Genomic DNA, 12,688 nt, shown 5'->3' on the forward strand with positions numbered 1-12,688 from the left:
TTTCCCCTCAGGTTCTTCATCAGGCATCCATATCCAGGTGATATTTACAACAACGTTTCCACCTCACAGGTCTTCATCAGCATCCATATCCCAGGTGCATATTTTACAACAACGTTTTCCACCCTGCAGTCTTCATCAGGCATCCATCATTCCCAGGTGATTTTAACACAACGTGTCACCCTCAGGTCTACATTCAGGCATCCAGTATCCCAGGTGATATTTACAACAACGTTTCCACCCTCAGGTCTTCATCAGGCATCCATATCCCAGGTGGGGGTGGAAGGTCCTATATATAGGGGTACTCAGTAACATCACTTCCTGAAACAGGAGGTAACAAAATGTATAACATAGTTTCACAATATTAACATTGAATGTATCAAAATATATGAATACTGCTTTACTCATTTCATATGTATATACTATATTCTTTTCTACTGTATTTTAGTCAACGCTACTCTGAAAGTGGTCTAGTTCACCGATGTTGTTATGGCTACATACGGATGAACGTACGTGCCAAGTCACTTCAAAATGGCCGCTTTATTATGACTCGGTCAGCCATATGTTGTTTTGCTGGTAAAATGGCAGTTACCTAATAACAACCCTGGTCCTGTCAGACTATTGTCTCTAATCCCAACAACCCTGGTCCTGTCAGACTATTGTCTCTAATCCCAACAACCCTGGTCCTGTCAGACTATTGTCTCTATCTGCAGCATTGAGGGTCCCCAAGAACACAGTGACCTCCATCATTCTTAAAATGGAAGACGTTTGGAACCACCAAGACTCTTCCTATAGCTGGCCGCCCGGCCAAACTGAGCAATCGGGGGAGAAGGGCCTTGGTCAAGGAGGTGAACAAGAACCCAATGATCACTCTGACAGAGCTCCAGAGTTCCTCCAGAAGAACAACCTTCCAGAGGGACAACCATCTCTGTAACTCTACACCAATCATGCCTTTATGGTAGAGTGGCCAGACGGAATCCACTCCTCAGTAAAAGGCACATGACAGCCCGCTTGGAGTTTGCCAAAAGGCACCTAAAGAGTCTTTACCCTGCCTTCATGTACATATCTACCTCAAATACCTTATTACAATCACCACATTCTTATTGGCAGACTCAACAGCCTTGGTTTCTCTAATGACTGCCTCGCCTGGTTCACCAACTACTTCTCTGATAGAGTTCAGTGTCTCAAATCGGAGGACCTGTTGTCCGGACCTCTGGCAGTCTCTATGGGGGTGCCACAGGGTTCAATTATCAGGCAGACACTTCTCTGTATATATCAATGATGTCGCTCTTGCTGCTGGTGGTTCTCTGATCCACCTCTACGCAGACTACACAGATCTGGTACTCCCTGTATATAGCTCTACATTGATCTGGTACTGGTACGTCCTGTATATAGCTCCACTTTGATCTGGTACTGGTAATCCCTGTATACAGCTCCATATTGATCTGGTACTGGTACTCCCTGTATATAGCTCCACATTGATCTGGTACTGGTAATCCCTGTATACAGCTCCATATTGATCTGGTACTGGTACTCCCTGTATATAGCTGCACGTTGATCTTGGTAAACTGGGTCTTCCGGGTATTATAGTTGTTCACAATTGGGATCTTGGGTACTGGCAACTCTGTATAATTAGCTTTTTGCAACATTGAATCTTGGTATGGTAAACTGTCCTGCGGTAAATATAAGCTTTCACAATTGATCTTGGTACTCCCTGTATATAGCTCCACATTGATCTGGTACTTCCTCCCTGTATATAGCTCCACATTGAATCTGGTACTTCCCTGTAATGATAGCTCCCACATTGAGTCGGTACTCCCTGTATATAGGCCTCCACATTGATCTGGTACTTCACCCTGTTATAGCTCCACATTGATCTGGTCACTCCCTGTATATAGCTCCACATTGATCTGGTATTCCCCTGTATATAGCTCCACATTGAGTACTGGTACTTTTCCTGTATATAGCTCCCACATTGGATCTGGTACTGTACCCCTGTATATAGCTCCACATTGAGTCTGGTACTCCCTGTTAATATAGTTCCACATTGACGTGGTACTGGTAACCCCCCTGTATACAGCCTTCCATATTGATCTGGTACTCCCTGTATATAGCTCAAAATTGACATCCTGGTACTGGTACTTCCTGTATATAGCTCCACATTGATCTGGTACTCCCCTGTATATAAGCTCATATTGATTGGTACTGGGTACTCCCTGTATAGCTCCATTGATCTGGTACACCCTGTATATAGCTCCACATTGATCTAGTAACACCCTGTATATAGCTCCACATTGATCTGGTACACCCTGTATATAGCTCCACATTGATCCTGGTTACTCCCTGTATATAGCTCCACATTGATCTGGTACTGGTACTTCCTGTTTTATAGCTCCACATTGATCTGGTCACCCTGTATATAGCTAGCTCCACATTGATCTGGTACTTGGTACTTCCTGTTTATAGCTTCCACATTGATCTGGTACACCCTGTATATAGCTCCACATTGATCTGGTACACCCTGTATATAGCTCCACATTGATCTGGTATGGTACTCCCTGTATATAGCTCCACATTGATCTGGTACTCCCTGTATATAGCTCCATTTGATGTGGTACTGTACTCCTGTATATAGCTCCCATATTGATGTGGTACTGGTTACTTCCTGTATATAGCTCCACATTGATCTGGTAATCCCTGTATATAGCTCCATATTGATCTGGTACTGGTAATCCCTGTATATACAGCTCCATATTGATTTGGTACTGGTACTCCCTGTATATAGCTCCACAATTGATCTGGTACTGGTACTCCCTGTATATAGCTCCACATTGAGCTGGTACTCCCCTGTATATAGCTCCACATTGATCTGGTAACTCCTGTATATAGCTCCATATTGATTCTGGTAACTCCCCTGTATATAGCTGCATATTGATCTGGTATGGTACTCCCTGTATATAGCTCCACGTTGATCTGGTACTGGTACTCCCTGTATATAGCTCCACATTGGATCTGTAACTCCCTGTATATAACTCCACATTGATCTGGTACTGGTATTCCTGTATAAGCTCCACATTGATCTTGTACTCCTGTATATAGCTCCACATTGGGATCTGGGTACTCCTGTATTATAGCTCCACGTTGATCTGGTACTCCCCCTGTAATATAGCTCCATATTGACTTGGTACTCCCTGTATATAGCTCCACATTGATATGCGTACTGGTACTTCCTGTTAATAGCTCCACATTGAATCTGGTACTCCCTGTATATAGCTCCCAATGATCTGGTACTTCCTGTATTATAGCTCCACATTGATCTGGTACCTTCCTGTATATAGCTCCACAGATCTGGTACTCCCTGTATATAGCTCACAGTTGATCTGTACTGGTACTCCTGTAATATAGCTCCACATGTGATTGGTACTGGTACTTCCTGTTTATAGCTCCACATTGATCTGGTACTCCTCCTGTATATAGCTCCACAATGACTCTGGTACTCCCTGTATATAGCTCCACATTGATCTGGTACCTTCCCCTGTATATAATCCCACATTGATTGGTACTGTTACTACTGTATATACTCCATTTGATCTGGTACTGGTACTCCCTGTATATAGCTCCCATATTGATATCTGGTACTTCCTGTATATAGCTCCAACAATGATTGGTACTTCCTGTATATAGCTCCATACTTGGATATGGTACTCCCTGTTTAAATATAGCTTCCACATTGATCTGGTACTCCCTGTATATACTCCACATTGATCTGGTACTGGTAACTCTGTTATAGCTCCATATTGATCTGGTACTGGTACTCATGTATATAGCTCCATATTATCTGGTTATGTAAACTACCTGTAATATAGCTCCATAAATTGATCTTGGTACTGGTAACTCACTGTATATAGCTCCACATTGATCTGGTACTCCCTGTATATAGCTCCACATTGATCTGGTACACCCTGTATATAGCTCCACATTGATCTGGTACTGGTACTTCCTGTTTATAGCTCCACATTGATCTGGTACTCCCTGTATATAGCTCCACATTGATCCGGTACTGGTACTTCCTGCATATAGCTGCACATAGCTGCACATTGATCTGGTACTGGTACGTCCTGTATATAGCTCCATATTGATCTGGTACTGGTACTCCCTGTATATAGCTCCATATTGATGTGGTACGGGTACATCCTGTATATAGCTCCATATTGATGTGGTACTGGTACTCCCTGTATATAGGTCCATATTGATGTGGTACTGGTACTCCCTGTATATAGCTCCATATTGATGTGGTACTGGTACTCCCTGTATATAGCTCCATATTGATCTGGTACTGGTACTCCCTGTATATAGCTCCACATTGATCCGGTACTCCCTGTATATACAGTTGAATTCGGAAGTTTTTTGTCTAAATGCAAAGTTTTGTGTTTGGGGAAAATCCAACACAACACATCACTGAGTGCCTCTTTATTGTGTTATGGGTATGCTTGACATCAGCAAAGATAGGGGAGTTTTCCAGGACAAAAATAAACGGAATGGAGCTAAGCACAGGCAAAATCCTAGAGGAAAATCTGCTTCACTCTGCTTTCCACCACACTGGGAGATTCATTCACCTTTCAACAGGACAATGACCTATAACACAAGGCCAAATCTACACTGTTTGTTAGTGGCAAAGTTACAGTTTTGACTTAAATTTACTTTAAAATTTAAAACAATTAAATTGACTAAAAAATCCATGGCAAGATTTGAAAATTGCTGTGTAGCCATGACCCCCAAAACCTTGACAGAGCTTGAAGAAATTGTGAAAAGAATAACGGGCAAATATTGTACAATCCAGGTGTGCAGAGCTCTTAAGAGACTAAGCCAAGAAGACTCAAAGCTGTAATCGCTGCCAAAGATGCTTCTAACATATTCTAGCTCATTGTTGAGGAAAATCTCATTCCTAGTGTCACATTTACTCCCTCTCCGGCCTCTAGGTCATCGGGCTGCTGATTATCCCGCACACCTGTCACCATCGTCTCGTGCACCTGCGCCTCACTCACCTGGACTCCATCACCTCCTTGATTATCTATCGGTCCCTCCCCTTGGTTCTTTCCTCAGGTGTTATTGACTCACAACACATCAACATGTTTTCATGTCAAAGCGTTGTTTCATTTATTTATTAAAACACTCACTCCCTGAACGTGCTTCCTGACTCTCAGTGCACTCGTTTGTGGAGTGTACAAATAGGTTACTGGACAACTAAGGAAAATGACCCGTGACTGAGGAAAATGACCCGTGACTGTGGAAAATGACCAGTGACTGAGGAAAATGACCAGTGACTGTGGAAAATGACCCGTGACTGTGGAAAATGACTAGTACTTTCAACTCAGGTACTTCCATATCATTAGACTGTAACAAAACCATTTTCATCATTTACATTTACATTTAAGTCATTTAGCAGACGCTCTTATCCAGAGCGACTTACAAATTGGTGCATTCACCTTATGATATCCATAAAGCTATATAAACTGTAAAGCAGCAGAGAGGGTGAAAGGAGAGGGAGAGAGGAGCTACTGACAGAGAGATGCTCCCCAAAACATTATACCACCACAGACACAGGCACGCACTCACACACACACACGACTGACCAATAATCTCCAAGGTTTCCAAGGTTTCCTGCTCCATGGGTTGTTCGTATACACACCTGTAGAGGAGGGAGGAGAACCTTTAAAATAGGCCTGCTGCCACTCTCACATCCACATACATTTTCTTAAATAAACTCGTTCAATTGAAATCCTAATACAACCATGTAGGTGGTCAACATCAGAAGACAAACCTGCATAGTGAGTCACCTGACTGGTTAATCTGAGTAGAAGGGCTTAAAAAGGGCCCCAGAAGTTCATTATTATATCAGTTAGCGGGTGAAGTATGGGGGAAAAGCTAACATGGAAGTCAAGAGGCATTAGGTAACTGCCATTTTACCAGCAAAACAACATATGGCTGACCGAGTCATAATAAAGCGGCCATTTTGAAGTGACTTGGCACTAAAACGTTCATCCGTACGTAGCCATAACAACATCGATGAACTAGACCACTTTAGCTGATCAGGGACATTTATAAACATTGTCTAAGCAAACAGTTTCAACACTGCTGCATCATTTAAAAGGTAAATAAAGCAAAGTAATCAACTGTAGCTGAATAAATGTTTGCCAATATTTAAACCTACAGTATGCATGTAGCCTCGGTCCAAATGTACTTCCATTTCAAAATAGACTCAAACTAAGAGTCCTGGTTAAATATACCAGTATGGCAGGTCACATTTCAGAGCTAATTATAATATTTCCAAGGTGAAGGAGTTTTCAGTTGCACTATGCTATGTTCTAGAACGAGTCATATAAACTAGATTAGGGGAACATTCGAGGGAATGCGTAAACTACCCAGCGAGCACATTTGGTTCGTTGTGGTAAAATATGTTTTTGGTTTAACATAGAGCTCCACAGTGGAGGTGTCATAATACCCATAAAACCTAGCGGTTAAACAGGGAAATGGTTCTATTTGTTTTTCCACCATACATTTTTTCCATAGGGAGAAAAACTTAAAATAAGGGCTGTGTTTCGTGTAGGCTTACCATGGCATGATGTTTTAATAACCACTATCAGACAAGGTGACTTGGATTAATATATTTGTCTCTATTTACTCTCAGATTCGAGAAAGCAAATTAGCATCAAAGTAGAAATCATGCAAAACTACAAATCCCTGCAAGCTCCTGCACATCATCTCTAGCTGACACCTTTGCTAACAGGTATTGTGTCAATTTCAAACTTACACAAGACAGTTCACAGAATAAATATTTAAAAAAACGTAGCCAATTTATTCATTACATTAGCTAACATTAGATAGTTAATCCAGAAATTCTTACCTTTGCCTCGATCCGACAGTCTCGTCCAGATCATCATGGCATTTGTAGTTCTTTATGATAGCCACATTAGCATTTCATTTTTGGGGGGTAAATACAGGCGAATATATTGATAAAAGTCACCTTGTCCAACAGAGATTTACAAGATTATCAAAACGTCACACCAGGATAAGCTTACATGAAACACAGCCTTTATTTTAAGTGTTTCTCAAATTTATGGTGGAAAAACTATTGGAACCATTTCTCTGTTTGACCGCTAGGTTTTATGGGTATTATGACTCATACTGTGGTACTCTATTGGTTGTGGGAATGAAGCCAATGTTTTTTAAACGTTCTGAGAACAGAAGTGAACATTTGGCCCTGTCTGGGAACGTATATTTAAGGTTGCAGGGAGGTTCTGAGAATGTTTTAGTCTGGTTCCTTGAAGGTTTCCTGGGAGGTTTCTATTTACGCTCTGAGATTGAAATTATAAAGTTATTTGGAGCTTTTTCAATAACTTCCTTAAAACGTCCAATAATGTTTCAATAAGACTTTTAATATTTTGAGTTTAACTCAAAGCACAGATAGGACACATGGAAATTCATTTCCATAGACATTAATCACGCAAACACATTTCTTTTTTACATTTACATTTACATTTAAGTCATTTAGCAGACGCTCTTATCCAGAGTGACTTACAAATTGGTGCATTCACCTTATGACATCATTTTTACTGTTTACATTTTTACTGTGACACGGCATCAGTGAGATTCTTTATCCATGGAATTAGTCTCATGCGCCACCAGGATGGAGCTAGCATGCCATGTTTTATTACTCATACAAAGCTGTTCATTACCAAGCCTCCAGACTCCTCAACAAGCCCCTAGACCCCTCACCAGACCCCTCACCAGGATGGAGCTAGCATGCCATGTTTTTATACTCACACAAAGCTGTTCATTTTAGTCTATTCAATCAGACCCCATTTCAAAGGAAACAAGCGCTCATGAAGTGTGGCCAATTAGAGAAGATAGTGGATAGACAGTTTTGTTGATGCGGAGAACGGAATATATATGTTTTTAGATAACATTCTTAGAATGTTCTCTAGAATATTCTTAGAATGTTACTAAAGTTTTCTTAACGTTCTCTGAACTATTTGAGAACATTCCCAATGTCAAACCAGTTGGAGAACGTTCCTAGAACATTACCAACTGTTTTATTAAATGTAAACATGTTTGAACTTTTAGGAAACGTTCTGTTAAAGTAATGAAATACTAAGAAAATAATGTTTCTTTGTCAAGTTCCTTAAATGTGCTGAGAATGTTCCAAAGACAAGCAAGTATCCTGRACCATTCCCATAAAGTTGTGGGAAGGTTGTATGCAGAAAAGGCATAGGACAACCACGCTTTCACCAAGCTGTAATAAACATATGGTTCTCGGAAAGTTGTGCTTGCTGGGTAAGGAGAATAGGCGGGGTACTCTTTGCCTGGTCCAGTCAGTGTGCCCCCTCTGCAAAATACAGCTGACAGATCTTTTTTTATAAACAATTATGATAAAACGCGGGCTTAAAAATGAAGTTTAGTCATATATTTAACATATAAACATTATGTGCTAGCTGGTTAACTGCCTTTGCACTCTTGCAAGAGTTAGATATGTACTTACAAAGTTAGATACTACTAACAAACATGACAAATTCAGTCAACCATCAAAAACAATACTCTTATCAAATGTTATGTTTCTAACTGAACACTAAGCTCCTACCTGCAAGTCTCATTCTACCTCTCTCCTCTCCCACAGACAGACAGCATGTAGGTAGCAGCTGTAGCAGTAACACTGTGTACTATAACCTATGCGCCTGGCATCCCCAACCCAGAAAAACAGCCCGGGGGAGGGGGGGTTACAGCTAAGATTAGACAGCTAATACCTTAAATGACAGCTCTCTTCCTATTAGAGGAAACAGCCTTTAGCCCGTGACCCCTGAGCCCTAACCAAGCCTCCCGACCCCTCACCAGGCCCCTAGCCCATCGTCCCGACCCCTCACCAGGCCCCCAGACCCCTCACCAAGCCTCCAGACCCCTCACCAAGCCCCTCACCAAGCCTCCAGACCCCTTACCAAGCCCCTAACCAAGCCTCCAGACCCCTCACCAAGCCCCTAGCCAAGCCTCCAGACCCCTCACCAAGCCCCTAACCAAGCCTCAGAACCACTCACCAAACCCCTAACCAACCCCTAACCAAGCCTCCACACCCCTCACCAAGCCCCTAGCCAAGCCTCCAGACCCCCACCAGCCCCTAACCAAACCCCTAACCAAGCCTGTAGACCACCTCACAAGCACCCTACCAAGCCTCTAGACCCCACCAACCCCTACCAAACTCCAGACCCCTCACAGCCCACCCCCCCCCACCCCAAGCCCTAGACCCTCACAGACCCCTCACCAACCCCCACCCTCACCAAGCCTCCAGACTCCCACCAAGCCTCCAAACCCCTACCAAAGCCTCGAACCCCTTACAACTCCGAACTCCTCACCAAGCCTCCAGACCCTCACCAAGCTCCAGACTCCTCACCAAGCTCCAGATCCTCACCAAGCCCCTAGCAAGCCTCAGACCCTTACCAACCTCCAACCCCTTACCAAGCCTCCAGACCTACCAAGCCTCCAGACTCCTCACCAACGCTCCAGACCCTCACCAAGCCTCCAGACCCCTTACCAAGCCTCCAGACCTCACCAAGCCTCAGACCCCTTACCAACCTCCAACCCCTACCAAGCCTCCAGACCTCTCACCAAGCCTCCAGACTCCTCACAAGCCTCCAGACTCCTCACCAACCCCTACAAGCCTCCACGCCCTTACCAATCCTCCAAGCCCTACCAAGCCTCCAGACTCCAGCACCAACCTCCAAGCCCCTCCAAGCCTCCAGACTCCTCACCAACCACCAAGCCTCTAACCTCTCACCAGACCCCTCACCAACCTCTAGACCCCTCACCCAGACCCCTCACCAACCTCTACCCTCACAACCCTAGCCAAGCCTCTAGACCCCCACCAACCCCTAGCCCCAAGCCTCTAGACCCCCACCAAGCCCCTAGCCAAGCCTCCTAGGACCCCTCACCAAGCCCCTAAACAAGCCCCAGACCACTCACCAAGCCCCTAACCAACTCTAACCACTCACCAAGCTCCAAGCCCCAGCCAGCACCTATTATATATATACATCTAAACCAGCCTTACAGTAACGATACCACAATACATCAATTACCACCCGCTATACCCGACCGCTATTATTACACCAGCTACCATTACCACGGACCGCTATATTACCACTGACGCTAAGTACCACTGGACCCGCATATTACCATCTACCGTATATTACCACTGACCCGGCTATTACCACTGACACTATATTACCACTGACCGGCTAATACCACTGACGGCTAAATTACCACTGTCGCATTACCCGACCGGCTTTAATGCCAGTATTACCTGCTTCTACACCGCATGCTTGCTGTTGGATTTTAGCGGTGTCGTAAAGCATTCGAAGATAGTTAGCTGATACGAAGGCTATATAAAAAAACTCTGATTTAGATACATCAGCATATTACCCACTGACCAGCTATTCATTACCACGACCAGCTATATTACCACTGACCAGCTATATTACCACCGACCAGCTATATTACCACCAGCTATATTACCACCAGCTATATTACCACTGACCAGCTATAGTACCACTCCACTGACCAGCTATAGTACCACTCCACTGACCAGTGTCATGACGTTGGGTTGGGGGTAGGTTTATGACAGTCATAAATACCTCTTTCCCCCTTTTTCTCTCTCCCTACTATAACTGATGTGACATAAGAAAACCCATTGGTTAACATAGAGATTCTGAGAACATCAGAAGTTGGGGGGGAAATGAACTATATTCTGGTAATCCGACCAACTGAACATATGCGGTGGTACTTAAGGTATATTATGTCAGTTCGGTTGCCCTCTGACACATTCTCATCAATGATAGAATGACATAAACTCTACTGTGGAAAGTCTAAACGTCAGAGGTATCGGATTCACATGGAATTGTTGTTTAATTCAAATGTTTGAATATGAGATTATTTGTGAAGAGATTAAATGTAATTTTACCTTCCAAATGAGAGATCTGGGTTTTCATAAATTTGGCTTCTGCTCAACCAGGGGCCCGCCCCTGTGAAGAGACATGGGTTATAAACTTTTCAGACACACCCCTCTCCCTCCACTATATAAAGCCATTGACGAAAATATAACTTTCTGTTCCGGGCACACCAGGATGACGATCCTGTGTCAGAATGGTTCAGATAATAGCTACAGAACTAAGCCAACATCAGCATGGACTTTGATTGTGAATGGTATGAACTTTGAACTCGTATTCACTACAGAAGTGATATCTCCTAACCGTTGAGTTAGCAACAGCTAAACGCAGGTTAGGAAGGACCGTCCGAGTATCCCGTCTACTATACACAACGTTACTCCAAAGTATCCCGTGACAACAAGAGACATTCTCCAAAGGACAGAGGACTCGGGTTGGCGATACGGCCTTCCATCTACCACCAACCTACTGAAGCGCAGCTCAGAGTAAATATTTATTGCATTTTCCTTTTCAAATGGGCGGTAATTTAGAATGCATCAGATACTGTATTTACGATAGCACAGCTCGCCTATGTTCCAGTCTCCRGCTCTTTCACTAAGAGACAGCCCCTTCCCTTTGTGTAACAAGCTGTCATATCTATTCTGCCCGCTAGGGACGTTTTTCTGTATGACGTACTTTGTAAGCAAGTTATGATTTAATTGTGTATGTGTGTTTCTGTGTGATTAGTTAGGTATTTAGTAAATAAATGTCACGTTCCTGACCTGTTTTCTGTTGTTTTGTATGTGTTTGGTTGGTCAGGGCGTGAGTTGTGGTGGGCATTCTATGTGTTGTGTTTCTATGTTGGGTTTAATGTGTTGCCTGATATGGTTCTCAATTAGAGGCAGGTGTTTGACCTTTCCTCTGATTGAGAGCCATATTTAAGGTAGGCTGTTTTCACTGTTTGTTTGTGGGTGGTTGTTTCCTGTGTCTGTGTTTGTATGCACCACACGGGACTGTTTCGTGTTTTCGTTCGTTTGATGTAGGTTGTACCTGTTCGTGCGTTCTTCGTATTTTGTAAGTTCTCAAGTCTAGGTCTGTCTACGTCGTTTATTGTTTTTTTGTAATTCTCTAGTGTTCTTCGTGTTTTCGGTTTGTTTAAATAAATTACTATGTCCTATCACAACGCTGCGCTTTGGTCAAATCCCTACTCCTCCTCTTCAGACGAAGAGGAGGAGGAAAATCGTTACAATAAATAATTAAACCCAATTTTGTATTGCTGATTCAACTTGTTAGCCAGGATTCTTGCAGATAATCAAGGACTTACAACTTTCAGATGAGACTGAATAAAATGACGATTAATGTGACTGCTATTTAGTAAAATATTACTAAATCTTTAAGAGTTTATTCGGAAGATAACAGATCTATAAATATTCTTTCGTGGTGTCCCTCTCTGGTTAATTAATATTTACATGATTAGTTCAATCAGGTAATATTAATTACGGAGAAATTATTTTATAGAATAGCATGTCATAAGCAATTAATCTGGCAAAGTTAACGCGACACCAGCTATAGTACCACTGACCAGCTATATTACCACTGACCAGCTATATTACCACTGACCAGCTATATTACCACTGACCAGCTATATTACCACCAGCTATATTACCACTGACCAGCTATATTACCACTTTACCAGCTATATTACCACTGACCAGCTATATTACCAC

The 12,688-nt window shown here is 42.9% G+C and overlaps 2 protein-coding genes across 2 annotated transcripts in view; one reads left to right on the plus strand and one right to left on the minus strand.

Annotated features, from left to right (window-relative positions):
- The window catches only part of LOC112074315 (KN motif and ankyrin repeat domain-containing protein 1), a 102,594-nt gene extending 93,746 nt beyond the window's left edge, over positions 1–8,848 (minus strand). The window contains 2 exon segments of the mRNA XM_070440471.1: positions 5,631–5,686; positions 8,636–8,848. Coding sequence (XP_070296572.1) covers positions 5,631–5,667 — 37 coding nt within the window. The 5' untranslated portion in view covers positions 5,668–5,686; positions 8,636–8,848.
- LOC112074317 (uncharacterized) lies at positions 6,407–9,964 on the plus strand. Its single transcript, XM_024141514.1, has 2 exons — positions 6,407–6,435; positions 9,328–9,964. Exons 1-2 carry the CDS (start codon positions 6,407–6,409, stop codon positions 9,962–9,964), a joined length of 666 nt encoding a protein of 221 aa, XP_023997282.1.
- Positions 9,965–12,688: the final 2,724 nt, after the last annotated feature.

Source organism: Salvelinus sp. IW2-2015, unplaced genomic scaffold (genome assembly GCF_002910315.2).
Source record: "Salvelinus sp. IW2-2015 unplaced genomic scaffold, ASM291031v2 Un_scaffold2578, whole genome shotgun sequence".
Taxonomy (NCBI): domain Eukaryota; kingdom Metazoa; phylum Chordata; class Actinopteri; order Salmoniformes; family Salmonidae; genus Salvelinus; species Salvelinus sp. IW2-2015.